General features: G+C 34.7%; 1 protein-coding gene across 6 annotated transcripts in view; it reads left to right on the top strand.

The window, feature by feature from the left end:
- Window positions 1–15,721, top strand: part of ZFYVE16 (zinc finger FYVE-type containing 16) — a 56,252-nt gene extending 40,531 nt beyond the window's left edge. For 4 of the 6 annotated variants that reach the window (XM_012472166.3, XM_012472169.3, XM_012472165.3 and 1 more), the window contains 8 exons: window positions 1,083–1,165; window positions 1,860–1,968; window positions 2,353–2,496; window positions 4,446–4,526; window positions 9,265–9,427; window positions 10,552–10,657; window positions 11,496–11,663; window positions 13,595–15,721. In XM_012472166.3, coding sequence (XP_012327589.2) covers window positions 1,083–1,165; window positions 1,860–1,968; window positions 2,353–2,496; window positions 4,446–4,526; window positions 9,265–9,427; window positions 10,552–10,657; window positions 11,496–11,663; window positions 13,595–13,753 — 1,013 coding nt within the window. In that variant the 3' untranslated portion in view covers window positions 13,754–15,721. Of the gene's footprint in view, window positions 1–1,082; window positions 1,166–1,859; window positions 1,969–2,348; window positions 2,497–4,445; window positions 4,527–9,264; window positions 9,428–10,551; window positions 10,658–11,495; window positions 11,664–13,594 lie in introns of all 6 variants that reach the window. The other 2 variants (XM_012472167.3, XM_012472170.3) reach the window with 1 other exon arrangement.
- The last annotated feature ends 2,367 nt before the right edge of the window (window positions 15,722–18,088 follow it).

The raw sequence follows: 18,088 nt of genomic DNA on the forward strand, positions 1-18,088 counted from the left end.
GGTTCAAGAGATTCTCCTGCCTCAGCCTCCTGAGTAGCTGGGATTACAGGCACCCACTACCATGCCTGGCTAATTTTTGTGTTTTCAGTAGAGACAGGGTTTCTCCATGTTGGTCAGGCTGGTCTTGAACTCCTGACCTCAGGTGATCTGCCCAACTTGGCCTCCCCTTTTTGTGTATTGGTTTCCCTGACTCATCTGTATACTTCTTTTATCATGCTGAACCAAGAACTTTAAAGTTTGCTACCATTCATAAATTATCACAATTGAATATTAATTATATATGCCTTAAAAGTCTTTAGTTCTTTGTATTTCTCTTTAAACTATCAGAAATTTATAGACTTCTAACCAACTATCCTAATTTTTCACCCCCTATAATTTTGTGGAAACGATATATAATGAAAAGATGAAATACCTTGGAATCAGACAAGCCTAGTTTCAAACCTGTTTCACCAATTATTAACTTAGTTACTATGAGCAAGTTGATTAATTTCTGTCTCAACTTTCTCATTTATGAAATAGTATAGACACACTTACTCATTAGGTTGTTGTTGAATTTAAGATAATGCATGTATAGTTCCCAGTTTCAATGTAGCATCTAGTAGATACATAGATATACAGTAAGTGTTAATATTATCTCTTGGCTGGATGTGGTGGCTCATGCCTGTAATCCCAGCACTTTGGGAGGCCAAGTTAGGCAGATCACCTGAGGTCAGGAGTTCAAGACCAGCCTGGCCAAAATGGTGAAACTCTCTCTCTACTAAAAATACAAAAATTATCCAGGTGTGGTGGCGCATGCCTGTAATCCCAGCTACTTGGGTGACTGAGGCAGGAGAATTGCTTGAACCCTGGAGGCAAAGGTTGCAGTGAGTCGAGATCCCACCACTGCGCTCCAACCTGGGCAACAGAATAAGACCCTGTCTCAAAAAGAGAAAAAAAAAATCTCTCACTTTCCCCTGATAACTGATTGGGTGATATTTATACCTAATGTTTGTCTGTAAAATGAGAATTGAATGTAATAAATTCAATAATTTGTTTTTTTTTGTCGTTGTTGATAGTAACCAGTTTTTCTTTCTCATGTATAGCATATCCTGCTCCTCTAACAAGTATCAGAGACCGAAAACCTCTTTTTGGAGAAATAGGACACACTATTATGAACTTACTTGTGGTGAGTAATTGGACTATTTTATTAGGTGTTTTTATACTGTTACTTTCAAACTTTATTTAGCAAATTTTACACATTTATATTTGCCTACTTTAATTTGTCATGTTTAGTATAATGACCATTCATTTACAATAAATCCTAATTATTTGAACATATTAGTGCTCAGTTTTTGATGAATTGCTTTTTAGAACATACTGTCTCCTCATGTATGTTGTGTACTTGATTCTAATTGCCTTTTGATTCATTCTCCTGCAGTTCTTGGATATTTAGGTAATGTAGAAACTCTACATAGACCTCTTAAAGTTGCAACCTTTTGTAAATGTGTTAGTAAAGTCAATCGGTCTTGTGATTTTGAACAAATTATGGCCTTAGTTTCCTCATTTATAATAGGAAGTGTTGGATTAGATGATATCTAAAGTTCTCTTCCATCTATAATTTTGTTAATTTTGTGTTTCTCTGTTACCATAGAAAAATATTTCAGTGGACTCACTTTTATTTATACATGCCTAGTTTGAAGACCTTTTCTATTTTGGAAGTTCTGTAACTAGAAAGAGGAGATACCCTAAATACTACAAAATTTTTCCTGAGAATGATATTCTTTATTACTGTTGTAGAGAAGGATTTCTTGAAAAAGGATTTAATGGATGGGAAAATGCTCATGGATAGTAGTTTATGGTAATGGGATTATTTTATGCAGGACCTTCGAAATTACCAGTATACCTTGCATAATATAGATGAACTATTGATTCATATGGAAATGGGAAAAAGCTGCATAAAAATACCACGAAAAAAGTACAGTGATGTAAGTATAATTGTTGTATTCAAATGACAATTATTGAACATTAGAGTTCCTTAGAATTATGTCACATTAAATTTTTTATTTTGAATTAGACTATCTATTGTACTATGGCAACAATAAACATTGTTTTTGAAATCCTAGAATTTGTTTACTAGTAAATAATCTATTTCATTGTATTTCTTCTTTTTTTCCTTACTATTTTATTGAGGTGATTACTGTTCAACTGAAGTGATTTTATTTTAAAACGTTTGTTTCTATCACATTCCCAAGGAGTTGTTCAGACCAAAACTTGATAATTATGAAGCTGGTCAGGAATGTGGCTCTTAGAATAAGCATACAATGTTAAAGTGTTTCTAGACAAATGTTGTTGTTTTTGTTTTTATTCAGGTAGTGAAAGTACTAAATTCTTCTAATGAGCATGTCATTAGCATTGGAGCTAGTTTCAGTACAGAAGCAGATTCTCATCTAGTCTGTATACAGAATGATGGAATATATCAAACACAGGCCAACAGTGCCACTGGCCATCCTAGAAAAGGTGAGCATCATGGTTCAATTAATAGAGTTCCTTTCAAAGGGGAAGTAAATGTATATTTACTGATTTGCTGAATTGTTGGTAATAAAACAGTATGCTTTGAAATTTCAGCTACATAACAGATTTAAACATTGCTTCTAATTTTTGTTTTTCTCTTGGGCTACATTAGGCTTACAGACTTGGAAGACTATATGCCTTTTGACATATTTAGGTTTCATATATCCCATAGAGTGGGAGTCTTTCTTGGAATAATTTCTTTCTGAAATAAGGTATTTCTTTTCACATTTGTTCACTCTCTGCTCCAACAATTCTTGGTTGGGGGAGCACAGGGTGATAAGGATAAGAATGATTTATAAAACATAACAAGCAGCATCTATGAATGACATTACTCTCAGCTCTGGCTGAATGGCTTCAGTGATGGCTCTGATTACCAAACCCTTGCAGTAGAAGGCCTAACAACTTGGAAGTTAAATGGAAGCATTTCATAAAATTAATACATTATTATAGGATAACATACCTAGAATAATCTGACATTCTGGTTGCTAATAAAATTTTTTCCTCTGCTTATAAAAGTAATATATACTTATTTGTAGTAAGCTTAGAAAATGCATTTTGAAAAGTTGTAAAAAGTGCCAAGATATGGTCACTATTGACATTTTACTGTATTTCCTTCTGTATATTATATATAATGTATATTATATTAATATATTAAATAGATGATTTTATACTGGATATTTATACTTTTATATTATACTTTATTGCTTAACATATTGGCATTTTTGCCATTAAAATTTAACAACTTTTGAGTATTAATTTGTTGAATAGGTATATTTTTATGTGGTAAAATTAAAAAGGTATAAATATTTATAGTGAAAAATCTCCTTTCCTCCCTTGACCACTCAGCCATCCTCTTACTCTCCCTACAGGCAACCAAACCAATGTTATCAGTTCTTATATATCCTTTCAGAGACATTTTTTGCTTTAATGTATATTCAAGAAACACACACATACATATCTATCTCTTTCCTCCACGTTTTTAGACAAGTCATAGTATTTTTCCATTCTTAACCTTGCTTTTTTGTTGTTGTTAATACACTTTGGAGATTATTCTATGTTTGTATATAAAGAGCTTTTATATTCTACAGAACTTTCCATTTTATATGTTATGCATTCTTTAACTGTTCCCTTATTGTTACCAATCCTTAGGGGCTATTTATAAAATGGTACAATGAATGGCTTTGTATACATTTGAACCTATCTATAAGATAAATTCCTAGAAGTGGAATTGATGTGTCAAAGGATACATTTACTTGAAATTTTAATAGAAAATTGCCAAGTTAGGGCTCCATAAAGACTGTTCTTTTTTGTGCTCTCACCAGTAGTGAATGTTTGATTTCCTACACTCTCACTAATACAGGTACAAACATTTTAAACAGTTTAATAGTCCATTAATTATTAATAATAACATTAAATTATTATTTTATTATTTATTTTATTTACTTTTTTTTGAGACAGAGTCATGCTCTGTTGCCCAGGCTGGAGCACAGTGGCATGATCTCAGCTTACTGGAACCTCCACCTCCCATGTTCCAGCAGTTTTGCCTCAGCCTGCTCAGTAGCTGGGATTACAGGCACCTGCTGTAATTTTTTAATCTTTAGTAGCAATGGGGTTTCACCATGTTGGCCAGGCTGGTCTTGAACTCCTGACCTCAGGTGATCTGCCCTCTCGGACTCCCAAAGTGCTGGGATTCCAGGCATGAGCCACTGTGCCTGGACGCTTTAAATTATTTTAATATAATATTGTATCTTAATTTTTTAAAAGTTTTCTAATGTAAGTTGTGGTATAACATTTATTGAGTACTTCAAATGTGCATATCCACATTCTGCACTTAACAAATATGTAATATAAAAATGAGCAGTTTAAAACAAATAATTCTTGTATTTCTTGATCAGTGACAGGTGCAAGTTTTGTGGTATTCAATGGAGCTCTGAAAACATCATCAGGATTTCTTGCTAAGTCCAGCATAGTTGAAGGTATGAGTTTCATTTTTAATGCTGTTTTAATGTAGAGTTATTTTTCTGCAACCTTTTAAAAATACATTTGATACTTACAAAAGAACATACGTAAGTTATAAAGCGCAGTACCACAAACTTCTATGAATTCATCAACCAGCACAAGAACTAGAAGACTTATCTCTCTCTTCTGCCTCTCCCCAAGAATTAGTAACTGGACTGAATACTGTGTTTATCATTCTCTTGCTTAATTGTTTTTTACTTTGTATATACATCTGCCTAAACAACATATTGTTTGTGCTTATTTTTAGGAGATATATAAAAGTGAAATCATTCTTCACATAGTCATATGGAACTCCCTATTTTCATACAATATGAGTTTCTAAAATTTATGCATGTTGTTTCTTACAACTATAGTTTATTCATTTTAAATGCTGTTAAATAGTTTGTGAATGTATTACAACATATTTATTTCCTGATCATGAACTTCTGGGTTGTTTCTATTCTAAGAATATATTCTAGAGTTTCCCTAGAAACTTCACAAATTGGTTGTACCAATTTATATTACCATCAAAATATATAAAATTTATGATTGGTTTACATTTTCTCCAAATGTGATTTTATCAGACTGCTTAATTTGTGTCAATCCTGTAGGTATCTCTGAATATAGTCATAATTAGCATATCCCTAATTACTAATAAGCACAGCATCCTGTTACATATTTATTGGACATGCATGTTGCCTCTTCTATGAAATGTCTGTTCATTTCTTTTGCCTATTTTTCTGTTGGGTTGTGTGTCTTTTTCTAACTGATTTGTAGTTACACAATTTTATGTATTTTATATTCCTTCTCTATCATTTTTAGTGTCTTTTTAAATAGAAGTTCTCATTTTAATACAGTATAATTTATAACTCTTTTATAGCTAATGTCTTTTATTTAAGAAATCTATCATATGGTTTAGAAAGATATTCTCCTATGTTGTCTTTGAAGATTTAAAGTTTTGTCTTTCACACTTAAGTCCTTAATTTATCTGGAATTTAATTTTATGTGTTGTGTGAGGTAGAGAAATCCAGTGACTTTTTTTGTCATTTGAATAGGGTTGATCTAGCATCAGATATTGAATTGCCCCTTGGCCTTGTAATCTTTAATGCTATCTCTGTCACATGGCACGTTTCATTTGCATGAGAATCTGTTTCTGGGCTATTTTCTTAGCTTTTGTTGTGTTTTAGTCAGTTTGTTTAACTCTGTACTGATACCATACTATTTTATTGTTTTTGTAAACATTTTCACTTTTACTATGAAAAAATGAAGCATGTATAAAAGTAAAAAGGTATAATATGATAAACGTTAATGGAACCATCACCCACCTTTGACAGTTATCAATTTATAATCAACCTACTTTATCCATACTCCTTACCTACTCTTCCCATTGGTTTATTGTTATTATATCATTTCCTTCACAAATAATACATGTTTCTAAAAGAAAAAGTAGTTTTTCAGAAACATAACCACAGAACTACAGGTTGAACATTCCAGATCAAAAAATCTGAAATCTGAAATGCTTCAAAATCCTAAACTCTTTGAGCGCTGGCATGACTCTCAATAGAAGTGCCCATTGGAGCATGTCAGATTTCACATTTCAATTTCAGATGCTCAACTGCTAAGTATATAATGCAGATACTCCAAAATCCAAAGAAAATCTGAAATCTGAAACACGTCTGGCCCTACACACTTCAGATAAGGGATATTCAACCTGTATTATCGTACATAAATATTTTATCAATAATTCCTGTATATCCAATCAGTAGTCACATTACCCCCATTTTCTTAGTCAGTATCCAAATAAGATCCAATCACTGCAATTGTTTGTCTACTCCTTTAATTATGTCTGTTTTCAGTTTTTTTTTTTGATTACTTCTTAATCAGTTTGGGATGTCATAACAAAATACAACAGATTGAGTAGCTTAAAAAACATAAATTTATTTTTTCACAATTCTAGAGTCTAAAACTTCAAGATCAAGGTACCAACAGGGTTGGTTTCTGGTGAGGCTTATCTCCTGGGCTTGTGGGTGGCTGTATCCTTACATGGCCTTTTCTCTATGTGCCTTCTCAGAAAGAGAGTGAGCTCCAGTATCTCCTCTTCTTATAAGAACACCAGTCCTAGGCTGGGCACAGTGGTTCATGCCTGTAATCTGAGCACTTTGGGAGGCTGAGGCAGGTGGATCTTTTGGGCTCAGGAGTTTAAGACCAGCCTGGCCAACGTGGTGAAACCCCATCTCTACTAAAAATACAAAAATTAGCCAGGCATGGTGGTGGGCACCTGTGATCCCAGCTACTTGGGAGGCTCAGGTAGGAGAATCACATGAACCTAGGAGGTGGATGTTGCAGTGAGCTGAGATTGTGCCATTGCACTCCAGCCTGGGCAACAGAGCAAGACTTTGTCTCAAACAAAAAAAAAAAAAACAAAAAAAACACCAGTCCTTTCACATTAAGGCCTCAACTTTATGACTTAATTTAGCTTTAGTTATCTCCTTAAAGGCCCAACTCCAAATACAGTTACATTTGGGGGTTAGGTCTTCAACATATGAATTCTGGGGGAACACAATTCTATCCATAACATTTAGATTTTCTAATTCTTTTTAAATCAATTATGGTAGTATGTGGCTTTCTAAGTGTATTCGTCCATTTTCACCCTGCTATAAAGAACTGCCTGAGATATTACTTAGTCCAGGGCCTTGTGGCTAGGCTGGTTTTCTCCTTTCTAATCAGAGGCCTCTGCTGCAAACATGCTCCACCAGATCGGGTCAAGAAGCATCCAACCTTGATACCCTCTCTTTGTATTTATTGGAACTGGAGGTAGTGGAGCAGCCCTGTATCTCTTGCATCTGGTATTGTTCAATCCAGATGTTTGTTGGAACAGAAAGAATAACCCAGAGCCCTGGAACAACCTGGGTCCCAATGATCAATACAAGTTCTACTCAGTGAATGTGGAATACAGCAAACTGAAGAAAGAACATCTGGATTTCTAAATGAAATGTTTCACTATAAAGCTGCTTTAAAATGAAGGTCTTCCAGAAGTCATCCACAAAATTTTCTACTTAACCAGGAAATATTTATTCTCTAAATGCATGAAATCATGTTGATGTAATCCATTGGAGATTACACTGATTAATAAATAACTGAAACTTGAAAAGAAAAAAAAAAGAACCACCTGAGAGTGGGTAATTTATAAAGGAAACAGGTTTAATTGACTCACAGTTTAGCATGACTGGGGAGGGTTCAGGAAACTTAAAGTCATGGTGGAAGGTGAAGGGGAGGCAAGGCACCTTCTTCACAAGGCAGCAGGAAGGAGAAGTGCCCAGTTAAGGGGGAAGAGTTGGTTATAAAACCATCAGATCTTGTGAGAACTCACTTGCTATCATTAGAACAGCATGGGGGAAACTGCCCCCATGATCCATTTACATCCACCTGGTCTCTCCCTTGACTTGTGGGGATTACGGGGATTATAATTTAAAATGAGATTTGGGTGGGGACACAAAGCCTAACCATATTATTCTGCCCCTGGCCCCTCCCAGATCACATGTCCTCACATTTCAAAACACAATCATGCCTTTGCAGCAGTCTCCCAAAGTCTTAACTCATTCCAGCATTAATGCAAAAGTCAAAGTCCAAAATCTAGTCTGAGACAAGGTAAGTCCCTTCTGCCTATGAGCTTGTAAAATCAAGAGCAAGTTAGTTACTTCCTAGATACATTTGCGGTACAAGCATTGGGTAAATACACTTGTGTTAAATGTGAGAAATTGGCCCAAATGAAGGGGCTATAGGCCCCATGCAAGTCTGAAATCCAGCAGGGCAGTCAAATCTTACATCTCTGAAATGATCTCCTTTGATTCCAGTCTCATATCCAGGTTGTTCTGATGCAAAAGGTGGGCTCCTATGGCCTTGGACAGTTTCAACCCTGTGGCTTTGCAGGGTAAAGCCTCTCCCAGCTGCTTTCATGGGCTGGTGTTGAGTGTCTGCCATTTTTCCAAGCACACAGTGCAAGCTGTTGGTGGATCTGTCATTCTGGGGTCTGGAGGATGGTGGCCCTCTTCTTACAGCTCCACTAGGCAGTGCCCCAGTGGGGACTCTTTGTGGGGGCCCCAACCCCACATTTCCCTTCTGCACTGCCCTAGCAGAGGTTCTCCATGAGGGCTCCACCCCTTCAGCAAACTTCTGCCTGGGCATCCAGGTATTTCTATACATCCTCTGAAATCTAGGCTGAGGTTCTCAAACCTCAATTCTTGACTTTTGTGCACCTACAGGCTCAACACTACCTGTAAGTCGCTTGGGAATAATTTCCTCAGGTGACCCACTAAGCTTACCTGAGTTGTCTTCCTGGAGATAATTATAGGCTTATCTCTTCAGATTCCCTTTAGGGATCTCAGTATTGCACTGCCTAGTGCAATAACCTAAAAACAGTTATCTCATATATTTTTTCTAGTCTTATGGTTGGTTATCATGAAAGGGCTATCTGGTACCACTTATTTCATCATAGCCAGAAGCAGAAATTCTCATCTTTGTTTTTAACCTTAAAAAAAAATCTTAACTTTGCTAAATACTTGTCTTATTTCTTAGTGGAAAACAACCATTAAGATGATTAGCAAATGATTTAAAACTTGTATCTTACACGAAACATATTTTGATAGCAAATTTTATGGCTTAGATATACACATTGGTATTTGGCAAAAGAAATGTGAAACTTACTCTCATTTCTAGATGGCTTAATGGTACAAATAACTCCAGAGACCATGAATGGCTTGCGGCTAGCTTTACGAGAGCAGAAAGACTTTAAAATTACATGTGGGAAAGTTGATGCAGTAGACCTGAGAGAATACGTGGATATTTGCTGGGTAGATTCCGAAGAAAAAGGAAACAAAGGGTAGGAATTTTTTTATTCTAAACTATAATTGATTTGAAGGAAAGGGAAGGATTAAAACATTGTATTAATAAAACTAAATATTTTATAAATGAATATAGACTTACACCATTTATTTAAATGCTTATACTCAAATTAATGAATGCAATCTGTTTTTCAAACATGTACCTAACTAGCCTCATGAGTGATGGTGTGGTTTTTGGGCCAGAATGGTCTATTTGGGAGGGGCTTGATGATGAAACATTCATTGTGTAGCAGCATGGGCTTGATGCCAGGGCTGAGAAAAGCAAGACACTTTTTCTGTCAGATGGTACCTATTTTTGTCACATAAGTAAAAGATTCCTTTGGATGATATATACTGTATTATTTTTAATTCACTATAAATACAAACAACTGGATTTAATAATATATACCTTAGAGGCCTTACAGATTATTACTGCCACTCCTTCCTCTCTTCAGTTACTCTTTTTTCTTTTTTTGAGATTGGCTAAGGGGTCTGGAGCAAAGAAGGAAGAAGAGGGCTGAAGGATTCCAAAATAGAGTTTTTGAATTCATGAGGCAGCTTTTCTATTAGGAGACTATCTAAGGGTTTTTTATTTTGTTGTTTTTGAGATGGAGTCTCACTCTGTAATCCAGGTTGGAGTGGTCTTGGCTCACTGCCACCTCTGCCTCCTGGGTTCAAGCAATTTTCCTGCCTCAGCCTCCCAAGTAGCTGGGACTACAGGCGCATGCCACCACACCCAGCTAATTTTTGTATTTTTAGTAGAGATTGAGTTTCATTATGCTGGCCAGGCTGATCTTGAACTCCTGACCTCGTGTTCTGCCCACCTCAGCCTCCCAAATTGCTGGGATTACAGGCGTGAGCCACCACATGTGGCTATCTAAGGTATTTTAAACTTCAGGTCTGAATTGGGCATATGAGAAAGATATAATTTATTGATGGAACAAAAAAAGATTACTACACAATCAAGAAATCTTGGTAAATGAATATGAACTACAGATTTAATTATTTTGTATATAATTGAGATATCTTATTTTATGTTTTTTTCCCCTCATCAAATCTAGTGATTTATTTCAAAAAGCACATTGGTGCTAATAATTCTATTTTATTATGTTTTATTTGGTAGTGTTATCAGTTCAGTGGATGGAATATCATTACAGGGATTTCCAAGTGAAAAAATAAAACTGGAAGCAGATTTTGAAAGTGATGAGAAGATTGTAAAGTGTAGCGAGGTAACTAAGCAAGAAGGTTCCTTCCTTTTACATGCTGTGTTTCAATATGTTTTTTGTTCTTTGAACTTGGAGATTATGTATACTCAGACCTCTAAATATGTATGCAAAGCTTATACTTTTTATGCTACACTTTGAGACACACACATTTCCACCCCAGACTTTTATACACCAGAATTGGATTTCCATAGGGTTAGTTCAGGCTATCAAATGGTGGTACTGCCTCCCAGCTAACAGTTAAGTGTTGGCAGCATTGCCATCTTTGGACTGTGTTATGTTATTTGAACATATTTTCATTTTCCTCATATTTTACAAAAAATATTTTATTGTCATTAATTTATAATCAGCATTCACATATGAAAGTTACTTTTTTATGTTCCAATTTTTTTTTAATTAGAGGATACATAACTATAGACTCCCAACTCCTTAGTCTACCTCCTTATTCCCCCTCACATTTATTTCTTAAGCATTCTTTGTGATTTTATTACATGTATAAAATAGAACCTACAGAGAATATAGACACAATGGAATATCATTTGTTTTATCTTACCTTCATATAGATGTTCTTACAGGATACACTTATACTGTTTTAACAAGGCTTTCCTTGCTACAAAGTAACTTTAGGCAAAAATAGCTGAGCCATTTCCATATTTACTGTAACCTTTGGTTTTATGTTTTTACTTATAGTACAGATCAAGCTATTGATACAGAATTCTCACAACTAATGATTTTTGTGGCACTTTACATTGGAATCTAATTAAAGTTGAAAGCAGCAATTGTTGCATTTAAAAGTTACTTTTAATCTTAATCATGACTTGTTTCCTAATTAAATACATTTCAGGTGTTCTACTTTCTAAAGGACCAGGATTTATCTATTTTATCAACTTGTTATCAGTTTGCAAAAGAAATAGCCATGGCTTGTAGTGCTGCACTGTGCCCTCACCTGAAAACTCTAAAGAGTAATGGGATGAATAAAATTGGACTCAGAGTTTCCATTGACACTGATATGGTGAGGTGTGCTTTTGTGATGTATTTTTGAAATGAATGTATTGCATATTAAAATAATCAAGTGTTTCTCCAACCTTTTATTTTGGGATGAAAGAAGTGAACGAAAATTCGTTGAGCATTAAATGTGTGCTCTACACTTCACATATAGTATCTGTATTAATCTCCACAACAAGGGTCAGCAAACTTTTTTTGTAAAAGGACAGACAGTAACTATTCTGGACAGTGTAGGCAGTATGGTTTCTTTCATAACTACTCAACACTACCATTATATTGGGAAAGCAGCCATTCAAAGTAGGTAAACAAATGAGTGTGGTGTGTTCCAGTGAAATTTTGTTTACCCCATGGGGCCAAATTTGGCCTGCAGGCCATAGTTTGCTGAACCTTGCCGCATGACTACCCTGCCTTATAGATAGGTTTTTAAATTTACTTATTCTGACTAGATTCTATATGTACCTGATTTAAAATCTTAAAATCTAAAAGTATATATATAACAGGACCACCTCACTGAACATTTCCAGATAGCAGCATTCACACTGTATTCTGTGTAACTGGTGGATTCTGGAGATAATAACTCCAGACTACAGTGTAAATGGTTCCCAATAGAGGTGTATAAAGGCAACAGCCTTGGAAATATCTTTCCTACTGTTGACATCAACTGATTAGTTCACCTCCATACTTTCCTTTATCCTCCTTCTCTGGCCAAGCAATCAGTGTTACTCATTTCTTATGTATTCTTTGTGATTTTATGCATGTACAAGCAAGTAAGTGTGCATCCTCCTTTTCATCTCCCCTCTTTTACACGTTTTTTACCTCCTTTAATATATCCTAAAGATATTAATACTAGTATATATTCTTTTTAACAGTGGCATAGTAGTTGGTTATATAAATGTACCATAATTTATCTAACTAGTTATCCATGCATATTTGATATATATTAATAGACATTTAGGTTGTCCACAATATTTTGCTTTTACATAGACATTTAGGTTGTCCACATATTTTGCTTTTATATATCTATAAAAAAAATTCTGAATAGAATTGCCAGGCCTGAGTATATATATTCAATAGATATTACCATATTATCCCAAATAGAGATTATGCCAATTTATATATATTTCCTCCAGCGATTTGTGAGAGCTCTTCCCCTCAGCCCGCAACAGCCTGTTTTTGAGACAGAGTCTTGCTCTGCCACCCAGGCTGGAGTGCAGTGGCACAATCTCAGCTCACTGCAAGAGAACTGAAAGTTCTCTTTTCAACATCCAAGTAACTCTTTCCAACATCCAATATAGATTTTCAAAGCCAAGACTTCATTAGAATGGTTACTCTAGACATGGGTGAGTTCGTATGTTGAAGATTTGCTTTTCTCCAGCAAAACTATGTTTTGCTCATAGTTCTTACTGGAAAGGGGGTTTTGTTTTTATCTCACTATTAAAAGCCCTCTTTTCAAGGAAGCATCCAGTAACTATTTGTTATTTGAGTAAGCACTATAAATTTTTTCAGTCAAATGTCTTAAAATGTAATTTGCACCATTAGATTCTAGTATTAAATATTATTGCAATAGCAAATTTGAAATATTTTAAGGAGTTTTTTAATACCATGGGGTTTCTAATTTAAGTAATATCAGCAGTTATTCAAAGCCTTATCCCTCCAATTTGTTTATGTGTTCATTTAGAGAAACGTAAAGTATGACATAGTGGCAATTTTATCTTTATGGTATATGGGGAGGGACAATTATAGTTTTTATAGTAGAAGCATAAAAGAAATACAGGAGAATGTAGAATACTTTTTATAAATATATCAAATATTCAACATGCTTGAACTAATATTTTTAAATATTTCACTTATTTTATATTCACATTCTGAGCTAGAGTCTACATTCACATTCACAAGATTGCTCATTTTCTTATTAAGAATTTTTTTTTTTTTTTCCAGGTTGAATTTCAGGCAGGATCTGAAGGCCAACTTCTGCCTCAGCATTATCTAAATGATCTTGATAGTGCTCTGATACCTGTGATCCATGGTGGGACCTCCAACTCTAGTTTACCATTAGAAATAGAATTAGTGTTTTTCATTATAGAACATCTTTTTTAGTGAAAGATTGAGCCATATTATATATTGCAACCTGATTTGTTAAAACTAACTCCAGCACTAAAGCTGAAGTGCCACAAACACTAGAAGTATAAATATGTCTGATTTTTGAAACACGTAAGCTTTGCTCTTTAGGCAGGAATGAGCTTTTCAAATCATTAGCACAATATTTAAATATCTAAAAGTTTAAAAGTTCCATGATTTTTGAAGCTTTACAATTAATTTAAGTACTAAAAAGACAAGGATTTCTTTTAAGAAATTTGTAGCATTTACTGTGTTATTTAAATGCTAAGCCAAAGTATCTGCACTTAGGTATACCTCTTTATGTCAATGATGATTTTAATGAAGGCTCTTTTCAGATGTAACCTTATGAAGGAAATGTCTGTTTTGTGTATATGCCAGTTAGAATACTGGTTTCTAAAGTCTGTCAAAATTGTATTTCAGTGGCACAAAAACCAGTTTTGAAATCTTAGACTTGTAATTCTTTGAATAAAGCTGATAACTTATTTGTATAACTGGAGTGGAGACCTACCTACCTCCATAATTAGATAAACTTTTTGAATTAAAATTTTGCTTTTTTTCTTCTCAAAGTATACATATATATGTATTATATATCCATATATATATAATTTTTCCTGATTAAATGGATATTAAAATAATTGTGGGTGCTTCAGGATTTTTTGCTTCTATATTTAAGTATATTGTTTTTATAGCAAGAACATATTATTCTGAATGTGTTTTATAAAACTTTAATAATTTGTATATAGGCAATATTTTTGTATCATAGTACATTATTTTTTTCCTCTTTTTCTTCCAAAGTATACCATTGTATTTACCACTTACAAGTGTGACTGACGACAGGCCAGATGACCCTTGAAGTAGTCATTATGTAGCAATAAATGAAGCCTGAAACAGGTTTTTTTACTTCCACTTTAATCCTTAGAAATTTCTTGGCAACTCTGCATATTTTCATTGACACCAATGTATAAATATAAATTTAAATGAACTAATTACTTTTGCGTATGTTAAATTGTTTATATGGTAGTTATTTTTTATAACAGGATGTTAACATAAGTTAAATTCTATGTATTTGAAATTGTTAGAGCTTTCCTCTTTACTTCAAACAGCAAAAAAAGGGGAGCATACTGTAGTCCTGTCATTTAAGTTATATAAAAAATTTAATCATTATTTTGATGCTTTAAACAATCTTATGTGTAATATATGTTTTTGTATCAAAAACACTCATATATTTCAAGAAAAAGAAATTATGCTAAATAACCCTGTTTTAAGAAAAATATTTATGAAGCATCTCAACTTGAAGATCAAGTCAGAGTTATAACTCAGGATCTAAGGTCTCAAGCTAGGAGAGACTGAGAAATGTTAATCAGTTTGGGCGTATAGTTTGGACTGAATCACATCTATAATACTACCCAAAAACAATTGGGAGGAGGATATCAGCCTTCTGAAAGTGGCTACTTCATGAACAATGTAAAGTGTTGCAGATATTCAATAAAATGGCAACCTGTTATAATTTGTGAAATTTATTGAAATGGTGTAAGATGAAAACCCAATTTTTGTTTTCTTAATATAGTGTATGTATTGTGCCATGTAAGTAATTGCACAGTCTTAAAATAACCAAATGGTGCAGGGCTCTTCCATGATGGGATAGCTTTAGATTTGTTTTCATAAAATCTCTACATTCAGTAAAATTTGGAATGAGGTGCCTCAAGTTTGGAGGCACATTTTGAAGTATTCTTTGCAGATGTATATATAGTATGTTTCTGAATGTGTTTGTTACTTATTTGGTCATTGGTACTTAATTTGAAATTTTAGTTTTTTAAGAGTGAAAAAATAGAATGGTTCTTTGTACTCAGTCTGCAATGATCTATTTTTGGCTTATGTCTTTTAATACTACTCTCTTTCTCTGAATTTTGAAATATGAAGTAAAATCTAGCCTATTTGTTTTATGCAGCTATTCAACAAACTTTGTGTGTCTGTATACTTGATACATGCAGAGCACTTTACCAGGTTTTTAAACAAAAAAATTTTTAAAGCGATTAATTGTTCTGACAGAATTAGACATGGTTCTTTATAAACATTCATGGATTCCATGCCACAAGTAGTATGTGCTTAAGTGCAGAGCATGCCAAGAGAAAGATTAGGATTTGGCCATGTAGGAACAAAGATGCAATTGTGGGAAACTTCTTGTTTCTGAAATTTGCATGCTAGGATATTTTACATCATGTTCCTGTTGAAAACAATTCCTGATTAAAATACAAGAATAATCTTAAAACATCAAAGAGATTTTTCCAGACAATAAGGAATGCCTAGTCCAAAAGTAAAGAGAATAAGAGAAGTGAGCATGGGCCCCTACTCTGACAACCTTATGAGTGTGGGGGACAGAAATCAAAATTCAAGGCCCATATACGCCCATATACGGTGGTGAACCTAACAGAAGACCCTCCACACAATAAGCCGAGAGCCCCAAATAGTTTCACCTTTAGAATGATAATGAATCAGAAGTGGAAGAACCAATATGAAAGAATAGGCAAGTTTAGAATTGCCTTAGTAATCTAAAGAATCCTAAGCATTGAACTTCCTTTAAGGTGTTCCCACACTGGTTATGCCTCCAGGTGACAGAGAAAATAAAATGTAAATCCTTTCCATGGAAAAGTAATTGCATTGTAGGCCTCAAATTACTTTTCAAATATGTCTAGTAACGTATAGTAAAAATTAAGTAGGCATATAAAGAATCTAGATTCCAGAGGGAAGAATGACTTGAAGCAATGAAAGAAACTCACAGATGTAGGTATTAGATTTGTTTTCTTAGTTTAAGGAAATAAAGGCAGGTGTGTGAAGGTACTTGCAGAAAATGGGAAACTATAAAAAGTTGTGGAGCTAATCTGGACAAGAACTCTATAAACATTGCAAGAATGTACATAAAAACTGTACTTTAAAACTCAGTAAATAAATGTAATAGAACACAGCCAATTGAGTAGTTTAAAAACTGGAAAATAACTCAGAAGAACCTATCCACTATGCAGCATGGAGAAACAGCTGGAAGAAAACAGAAGACCTGAAGAGAATACAGTGAAAAGTTCTAACATGTGCTTCATTAGCTGTGAGAGGAGAGGTGAGAATAGGACAGAGCAAATATTTAGATAGAATGCAGAATTTTAAAAACTGATGAAAGATACGACCCCACACATTCTAGAAGCCAGACAAATCCCAAACAGAATAAACTAGAAAATCTACACATAGACACATAAGGCCGGGTGCAGTGGCTCACACCTGTAATCCCAGCACCTTGGGAGGCCAAGGCAGGAGCATCACTTGAGCTCAGGAGTTTGAGGCTACAGTGAGCAACAACATAGGGAGACACTGTCTCTACAAAATAATAATTTAAAAATAGCCAGCTATGCTGGCTTATACCTGTGATCCCAGCTATGTGGGCACTGAGGAGGGAGAATCACTTGAGCCCAGGAGGTTGAGGCTCCAGTGAGCTGTGATCATGCAACAGAGCAAGACCTTGTCTCAAATTTTTAAAAAAGGTAAGACATTTAACAGGAAAATTGAAAAAAGGAGTCCAAGGAACAATTTGCTCTCTCTAGTCAGAGGACCAGAAAGGAGGTTGGAGGCTTTTAAATTTAATTGCACTGTTCTAAGAGAGCCTCAGGAAAGATGCAGTAAGATCCACCTCCCCACCATTGGAACCATGGGTAATGACTTGGAACATTCTGGACTTTCCTTGCTCTACATCAATCCAGCAGCAGTAAAAAGGTATCACTCTTCCTTTCCCCCTGGTGCACTAGCGGCAGACATTGCAGGACAGAACACTGGCAATAGTGTAGGGAGGCTAAAGCCCTGACTTTCTAGCCAGAAACCAAGAATGGAGTTCTAGAAACCAGAGTATAGGTAAGATCACAAATAGGAGGGAACTGAAGAAAAGGAACCCTTAAATCTGTGAATAAAATCCTGGTATCATCTAACCTGTGTGTGTGTGAAACTGACCAGAAACAGCTGAGCAAAGGTTCTGAACACTGAATTACTGTGCAGACCACTGTCCAGGTTTCAGATTGGCCACTAGATGGTGCACAATTGGGCCAAAGAACAGTTTAACAAAGGCAGTGAAAACTAATAATGGAACCACAGCCACCAAAAAAATGGCCAGGATATGTGCTCTGAAACTTAACTGGATTAATGGTCTGCTAAAACAAAACAAAAACATTCTTATGAAGATTTAAACAGGATAGAGAATCTCATAATATTCCAAATATATCCCAGAAACAATCCAAAATTACTGGCAAAGAACTAGTGAAACCTAAGCAATTCTCTAGG

This window comes from Aotus nancymaae, unplaced genomic scaffold (genome assembly GCF_030222135.1).
Source record: "Aotus nancymaae isolate 86718 unplaced genomic scaffold, 86718_ANA_hifiasm-v0.15.2.pri h1tg000014l, whole genome shotgun sequence".
NCBI lineage: Eukaryota > Metazoa > Chordata > Mammalia > Primates > Aotidae > Aotus > Aotus nancymaae.